Source organism: Phaseolus vulgaris, chromosome 1, assembly GCF_000499845.2.
Source record: "Phaseolus vulgaris cultivar G19833 chromosome 1, P. vulgaris v2.0, whole genome shotgun sequence".
NCBI lineage: Eukaryota > Viridiplantae > Streptophyta > Magnoliopsida > Fabales > Fabaceae > Phaseolus > Phaseolus vulgaris.
Genome location: NC_023759.2, coordinates 44,774,918 through 44,783,746, shown reverse-complemented (window position 1 = coordinate 44,783,746; position 8,829 = coordinate 44,774,918). Strand labels below are relative to the sequence as shown.

General features: G+C 32.0%; 1 protein-coding gene across 1 annotated transcript; it reads left to right on the top strand.

Annotated features, from left to right (window-relative positions):
* The first annotated feature begins 4,677 nt into the window (after positions 1–4,677).
* LOC137814554 (subtilisin-like protease SBT4.15) lies at positions 4,678–8,685 on the top strand. The gene is made up of 11 exons (XM_068617359.1): positions 4,678–5,058; positions 5,149–5,240; positions 5,327–5,424; positions 5,509–5,652; positions 5,722–5,827; positions 6,148–6,658; positions 6,962–7,062; positions 7,170–7,397; positions 7,497–7,605; positions 7,680–7,893; positions 7,986–8,685. The coding sequence occupies exons 1-11, from the start codon at positions 4,951–4,953 to the stop codon at positions 8,531–8,533; spliced, it is 2,259 nt and encodes a 752-aa protein (XP_068473460.1). The 5' UTR covers positions 4,678–4,950; the 3' UTR covers positions 8,534–8,685.
* Positions 8,686–8,829: the final 144 nt, after the last annotated feature.

Here is an 8,829-nt window from a genome sequence, read left to right as displayed (position 1 = left end):
ATATCCTTACAAAACCCCTTGCTCCAACAATATACAAAGAGATCCAGTCCAAGCTGGGAATGAGAAACATATATTCCCAGCTTGAGGGGGGCTGATAAAATAATTGTACCCTTTATTAATAACTGCACACCTTTGCACACTTTTGTTTTGGGCCTTCCTTTTTGGGCTTTTGTTTTTCTCTTTGTAATCTGTGTTTTGCTGTTTGACATGTACATATATATACTCTTATGGATCCAATAATAATTAGTTTTTTCTGTGCCATTAAGTTTCACAATTCAGACTTCTTCCCTCTCTCTGTTCTCTGTTCTCTCTCCCCCTCTGTTTAGGGTTTTTCATCCTCTATTGGTTGGTGCCTTGGGTGATTGCTATCTCTTTGCCATGGCGGTTAATCGCATTACAAAGCAAATACAGAGTAAAAAAAGGTGATGAAAAGCAAAAATAGCATAACATCAATTGGCAATTACAAGTGCACAATATCATCCTAACAATCACATAAAAGTTTCCAATGTGATAAAAAAAATAATAGAACACATCAACCCAAAGAATACAAAATTGAGTAGAAAATTCACAATTTAAACATTAAAAACGTACTTCGTACAAGACAGATATACATTTTTTTTATCGGTAAAAGAAAGAATAAAAGTAGGTATGTTAAACCAAATGTATCAACTAGAAAGCCTTCATAACAAACAAAATATTCCCATCATACCAATAATCCAAAAATGGCAATAAGTTCAAGTTATTCAAAATTCATCATTAAAAGATCATTAAGGATAATCAAATCTCATATGCGAGCATCTACTCCTAGCCATACAAATAATCCAACAAACAACAATAAAAAAAAACAATAGAAAAGTTTACTTTAAATAATTGTTTTTTAAGTATATTATTCTTTTCGTCTCTGCTAGCATTTTAAGGACATACTCAAATCTTAAAAAGGATACATGAATCACTCACAAACTTAAAAAAAAGTATAAAATTTTGAAAAAAAAAATGATTTTAAAGAGATGATGATTTTAATGGAATGAAGTTTGAATAATTAAGTTTTTTAATTTGTAATTTTTTCAACTTAATTAATAAAATATTTATATTTTATCTTATTTAAACAAGTTATATTTATATATTAAATTACTTCGTCCTTAAATATTGTATTTTATTTAAAATAAAAAAGTTAAACTTCTTCTTGAAACAAATAACACTTTAAATAGTAAAGTATTTATTTTGAACAAATTAAAGCTTTTACGGTAATTTCCACCCTTATTACTTTAGGTTTCTATAATATGATTAGAACTTTGTCTCCATGTTGAAGAAGCACACTGAACAACACACACTTTTACCATTAGATGATTAAGTTGCAATTTGTTGTTACAAATTTAATTAATTAACTCTTCGTAAACTTTCTAGAATTAAAAGTCATATATTTATACTTCACAAGACCTATTCCAAAACAAATCCTAAAATTAGTAATACTACAAAAATATTCTGAAAGTTATTTCGCATTTATAAACTTGTTGAAGATGGTTGTTTCCACGTATTGTACTCTTATATTTGTCGTCACAAGTTTTAAAGACAATAGCAAAAAGTGAATTTTTTTTTTTCATTTCTTTTAAGAATTGAATAAAAACTTTTCCAAATTATATTTTTTTATTCTATTTTTTATGAACTTATTAATATCAAAATATATGACTCCAAAACTCAATCTCAGCCTACTGAACATTTTCTTTAAAGAAAATAAAAATAAAAACAAAACAAAAAAATAATAATTGATTAAAATTTTCAATGAACTCGACCCAGTTGGATGGATAGACTAATAATCCACTATACACTAATTAATTAATTTTTTTAATTGATTTAAATTCTCACTGGGCTACTATTTATTGGGTGACCAATTCCCAGTTCTAGAAGTACACGTTCTAAAATTTGATAATCAAATATAGTATGATTTCTCATGTTTAATTTGTCAAATGGTTTTGGTTGTATATCCTTAAGTGGTAAGTGGTAGGGGTTCATATCTATGAATTGTGCTTGATGATGACGGAGAAACTCTTTTTGAATTTAAGGTTATTTTCATGACGATCATCACAAAGGCATCGAACATGAACTTGACTATTGGGATCATAAAAGAATATAATATATATTGATAGATAGAAAAAGAGAAGGATAAATTATTTTTAAGAATAATTTTAAAATATTTAACATTATATATAAAGGGAGTTTATAAACACATTAATCTCTTAACTTGTTATTTTTTAATTTTTTTCTTTTAAAATCCTTAAAGAGTCACTAAACATCAAAATAAATTGTATTTTGAATATGGTTAACTCAGAATATGTTAGTGAATTTGGAGTTAAAAAATATATTGGCCAAATTAATTAAAAATAAAAAATTTTAATAGTATATAAATAAAATGTAAAATTGAATTAAATTTAAAATTTATTTTTAATATAGTATCATAATTATTTAAAACTTATTTTAATAATAATTATTTTTTTAACATGTTATATACTATCCGATCACTGTTTAATCACTCGTCAACTGGATATAAAAATATTTATATAAATGTTGGATTCGTAAAACATTAAATATTTTTAAAATAAATATGAAACATAATGATTAACTAGATTTATTTAAAATAGTGACATAAATTTGCTAATCTCATTGTTCATATTTATGTGTGGATATTAAGGTTATAGTTAATGGTCCTGAGCATATTAAAATTGTTAAAACGAATCCTATGCTGTACTTTGTGGATGATGATATCATATTTGAGGAGACAAGCTTAAGTGGATGAAAATGGCTTTGAAAATTTGAAGATAAAATGGTCTTCATTCCGACAAGACATTATAAATATAAAAGAATAGAAAAAAAAGTCTTTCTCCACATTTGAGAAAAATATAAAATATAAATTTATCAGCATGCATGCAATCATAGCGATGACATATTGCTACAGGAGAAGTTTCAATCGTAAACGTGAAGCATTGTTGTAGTAATAAATTATTATACTTGGTATTATTACTAATCATTATTAACGTACGTCATCATTTAGGGTTTATTTTCTATGTTAATTTATGGGTGACATTCTTCCTGTGTTCAATTTTAAAAGCTCTGGTTATGGCATACAGAAATGGTGAAATTATTGGGTAAACACATTCGTTATTATGACATACTGTATACTCGTAAATAAAAAAGACAAATAACCATTTAGTGGGGAATGGATTTACAAGATACTTTTACTTGCAAAATTTAATATGTATGGTATTGTATAATAATAATAATAATAATTGTTTTTAGACTTTTCACCATGAATTTAATTATTCTTAGTTTTCCTTTTTTTATACCATCACTAAAGATTTCCCTTCTTCTTTACCTCTTGGTTTTTCAATATTTTAAATAAGTGATATATATTTTTAAGATACCAATGATAAAATCAAAATTAGTTTAATTAAATAATTTTTAAAAAAAACACTCTACTTACTTGTTCCTCAAACTTCCTATTTATAGTATAAACTATTGAGTTTCATATGTCTTGTTGGATTTTTACTATTTGTATTGCTATTTACTGAGTTCACTCATTATATCTTAGACTTTATCTTTGAGATTCATATTGGACCTTGTCAAATTATTCTTTAAGTGTATATGAGATTTTAATATTTACATTTTTTATGATTAAAGTTATCTAAAATTGAAGAGTCGTTGTGACAAAAGGTCGATCAAATAGATTTTTTACGACCTTTCAGACTCTTGATATTTTGTCCATTATTGTTACCTGGACAATTCAATAATTTATATAAATAGTATTTTATTTAATTTAAAATTAGTATATATATGTATATTATTTTCAATATTTGTAGGTATAAGACTTATATTTGAATGACATAAAATGGTATTAAATGTTTGAACAATTAAAGTCTCAAAAAAGGGGGGTTTTCCGACATTTTTTTTCAAATTATTAAATGATTGTTGGAGCATTAGACGGTATTCCTTAAACATTATTTGAGAAATGAATTTCCTACAACAACATTTACTGTTATCAGTTGAACCCTATTAAAATAATCATCTTCCAACATACTTTCAAGAAAGGAAATAATTGTGTTTTGTCTCTATAAATATATCCTATCTAAGTTTATAGGATCAGTGAATAGTTTGTTTCAGGAAATTAAAGTTTCATTTTTTTCAATTTATATAGAAATTAGTTAAATGTGAAATTAAAAAAGAATGCAATAATTTCATTTTTCAGCTTTTTTATAATTCTTTAAAATAGGAAAAATAAAGTAAAATCAGTTTGAGATTTTGAAATTAAAAATGAAAATTTAAAAATTTAAAAAATTAATTTAATCAAATTATAAATTCATTGATAAACTTGTATTAAAAATTAACGTTAAAAGACTTAAAATAGAATAATATTTTATATTAAAATAATGTTTGGAAAAAAATTAGGAGCAAAAACTTCATAGGTATAATAGTTTGTTGTTATGCTTCAATTTAATATATCAGTAGGACGAATTAAAAAACAAAAACAAAAACAAAGTAGTTTATAAGAGGTTTTGCCTATTTTGTGTTTGTTGAACCTAGGAAAAATGATTTAATAACTGGTAGAAGAATTGGGAAATAAGTTTTGGGCTTTGATTTAGTCTTTATCCAAAGGAGTGTTGGGCTGAAGAATCTTACATTTGTAATAAACTGCTACGGTTGAATACATTGATTCGTGGGAGCATTTTGGTAATAATGGTCGTTCCTTGACTAAGATCCAAAAACCAAGCCACCAAATACTGATTCTTTCACTCTCTTTCGCTGCACTTCTGCACTTATAACATTTTTCTCGCATTCCTGCATAATCAACACCCTTACACTAACACACGCAATAACAAATTATCAGTTTATAAACTACTTCCTTTCTTCATCACACAATCAATATACCTTTTTCTTTTGCACATAAGAGTGTGTTAGAAAATGAATAATGCAATAAAGATGTTACAAAATTTGCTACTGTCACAACTACTACTATTACTCCTTTTCTGTCATTTGGCCGTTCAAGCATCAGATCAACATGAAAGAAAGGTATGCCCAATTGATTAGTGTCACTTACCCAACTTATTGGAACTATTTCTCAATTGCATGATTTTTGTGGGAAAATAAAAAACAAAACAGCCATACATTGTATACATGGGAGAACTACAAGCGGGTACAACCTATGCAGTGGAAAGTCACCACCACAACTTGCTAGAGACTGCGATTGGAAAGTAAGGATCTCTGTTATCAAATACGAATGCATTTGATTGCACTTTTTTTTAATGATGAATGGCTCTTTTTATTTGTTTTCCTTCAGCAAGCAGTTAGCCAGACAGTCCAAAATACATAGTTATGGAAAGAGCTTCAACGGATTTGTTGCACGACTTCTGCCAGATGAAGCAGAGAGACTCAAAGGTTGGTATATCGAAGTGATGCATTAAATCAAAACACAAATGTTCTTTAAGAATTATGTATGCAGTGGTGTTTGATTTTGTGCAGAGGAGGACGGTGTGGTTTCTGTGTTTCCAAATAGAGTTCGCCAACTACACACGACAAGGTCGTGGGATTTTCTAGGAATGCCACTAAAAGTGAAGAGAAATTCCATGATAGAAAGTCATATTATTGTGGGCGTGTTGGATACAGGTATGAACCAAACATTTGCGTGATAGCAACAGTGAAAACAGATAATAAATTTGTCTTGTATTGAAACAGGTATTTGGGTTGATTGCCCCAGTTTCAACGATACGGGTTATGGACCTCCTCCTCGTAGATGGAAAGGCAAATGTGTAACGGGAGCAAACTTCACTGGCTGTAACAAGTACTGTTCTATGCATCACTTGCATTTCTCCAATCAACAAAAACACAACATTATATTAATCTAACATCATATTTTCTAACAAATCTAAATATTTGTCGCTTATAAATTAGTCACCACTATATAATTAACCAACCCCTCCCATTAAAACTATTTTAGTTATCAAGCAAGAGTATAACAATAAGGGAAAAAAATATTAACAAAAATAACAACTTTGACAATACTTTAACAAAATGATAAACAATTTAAGTAACTTGTCGCAAAATCCATATACATGTTCATGCAAGGTTGATTAGATTTGGTGTGGAATGAATGAATGGCAGCAAGGTGATCGGAGCCAACTACTTCAATCTGGAAGACAGCAATTCAACCTACGACAGCATGAGTCCGGCGGACGACGCGGGTCACGGCACTCACACGTCGTCGACCGCGGCGGGCGTAGTGGTGGAAGGCGCTAGTCTGTACGGCGTTGGCAAAGGCACGGCGAGGGGTGGCGTTCCATCTGCCCGCTTGGCTGTGTACAAGGTGTGCTGGACTTCCGGCTGCAGCGACATGGACATGCTCGCGGGCTTCGACCAGGCCATCGCAGACGGCGTCAACTTCCTTTCCGTTTCCATCGGAGGGCCCGCACAGGACTTCCTCACCGACCCAATTGCCATCGGAGCATTCCACGCCATGACTAGAGGGATTCTCACTTCTTGCTCCGCTGGCAACGGCGGCCCTCGCCCCTTGTCCGTTGAGAATGTCGCGCCCTGGATTTTGACGGTAGCTGCTTCCACCACTGATAGACAGTTCATTACAGTTGCTGCTTTCGGTGATGGAAAGAACGCCACAGTAAGTATATTTCAATTCACGTGCTTGTGGTTGAAACTTGATATATACCACTTCTAACAATGTAACCATAATTCAACATTGTCTGATAACAAATTAACATGATTTAATGACAACAACGTAGCGGGTATATTTACTGACATTGGAAGTGGTTTAACTTCTTTCAAATCTGTTTATCATAAAGCTGAAATTTTTCTGCTTAACTCTCTTACCTTTCGTGCTAATATTCTTGATATCTAGTATAAAATAGTTGACAGTATAAAGTTCTTGAATGTAGATGGCTTATATTTGATTGGTATATGGTAGGGAATGTCTATTAATATCTTTTCGCCCAAGAAAAAGATGTATCCATTGACTAGTGGACTCCTTGCTGCTAACCTTTCTGGAGATGGCTATGGCAGTCCTCGGTATTCTTCTTCATACTTGATCCTGATTTGCTTGCAAAACTTTGTTCATTTAAAAGATTATGATCGGTTTGAGGATACTAATGCCAGTTATTATAATTATGGTTTAGGGGTTGTGATTATGGGACTCTAAGCAAGGACAAGGTGAAGGGCAGGATAGTGTACTGCGTTGGGGGAACGGGAACACAGGACTTAACCATCAAAGATCTAGGGGGAGCAGGAACTATCGTAGTTCTTGAAGAGGATATAGACGCCTCCTTCTCCACGGTTATTCCAGCTACGTTTGTTGAAGCCAGTAGTGTGGACGAAACCATTGAAATCTACATCAATTCCACAAAGTACGTTTTTTTCTTTCACCATGCTACTCAAATGGGTAATGACATAACCCTTTAAAGTGAAATAACCTAAAGAAACATCTTGATTGCATTGGGATTTAGGAATGCTAAAGCCGTTATTTACAAGACAACAACTAAAGACGTCCCTGCTCCATTTCTTGTTTCTTTTTCATCAAGAGGTCCTCAAACGGTCACCCCAAATATTCTCAAGGTGATCTCTCTCTCTGTCTCTCCCTTTTGTTCCATTTGGCTTTGCTTCTAAATTTCTATTTGTTGTATGTGAAGCCTGACTTGGCTGCTCCGGGAGTGGACATACTGGCTGCTTATTCCAATCTGGCATCATTCACAGGGTACCGTGAAGACAATCGTCATGTTGTTTTTAATATATTATCAGGAACATCTATGTCATGTCCACATGTCACTGCAGCAGCTGCCTATGTCAAATCCTTCCACCCTGACTGGAGTCCTGCTGCAATTAAGTCTGCTCTCATGACCACTGGTGAGAAAATTAGAATATTGAATGTGCTAAAATTGTTAGTTGACAAGAAAATTTTCAACTTCAAATCTAACATCTTTGTCTTTACTATTTAGCCACTCCCATTAAAATCAGTGATAACTTCACCCTACTGGGATCTGGGTCAGGACAGATTGATCCGGTAAAAGCAGTACATCCTGGTCTGATCTACGACATTGGAGTGGACTCCTATATCTCCTTCCTTTGTAAGGAAGGATTCAACAACACCAACATTGGTATACTAATTGGCGTAAAAAATTTCAACTGCACAACCATTAAGACTGAGCCAGGAACGGACGGAATCAACTACCCCAGCATGCATATCCAACTCATCAGTGCCACTGATAGAATTTCTGCAGTTTTCTATCGGACTGTGACTAATGTAGGATTTGGAAGTTCAACTTACAAGGCTAAAGTTACAGTCCCTGAAGGTCTTTCAGTGAAGGTCATCCCAGATACATTGCATTTTAGCCAATTGCACCAAAAACGGTCATTTAAGGTTGTTCTGAAGGGGCCTCCAATATTGGATGAGGCATTTGTAAAATTTGCATCACTTGAATGGGACGACTCTAAACACACTGTCAGAAGTCCGATACTTGTCTATAAACCAATGCCAGTGTATTGAATGTATTGGACCGTAGTGGACAATTGCATAATCTAGAAAATTGGGTACTAGAGTTTTTTGGAAAAAAAATCAGAAATTTATTTAACAACCAAAAAAGATAGTTGAGGACTTCTCTTTTTTTCCCTTATTTGTTTTAGCTGAATGAAAAGGAATTTGACTGCACGAGTGGCCATTTTATTATCACCTGCATCTTATAATCTCCCACCTTTTCTTCTCTTAATAACTCATACTCCCTCCATCATAAAGTAGTAGGATTAAACATTGTCTCAACTCTATCACCAAATGTCTATCTTCCG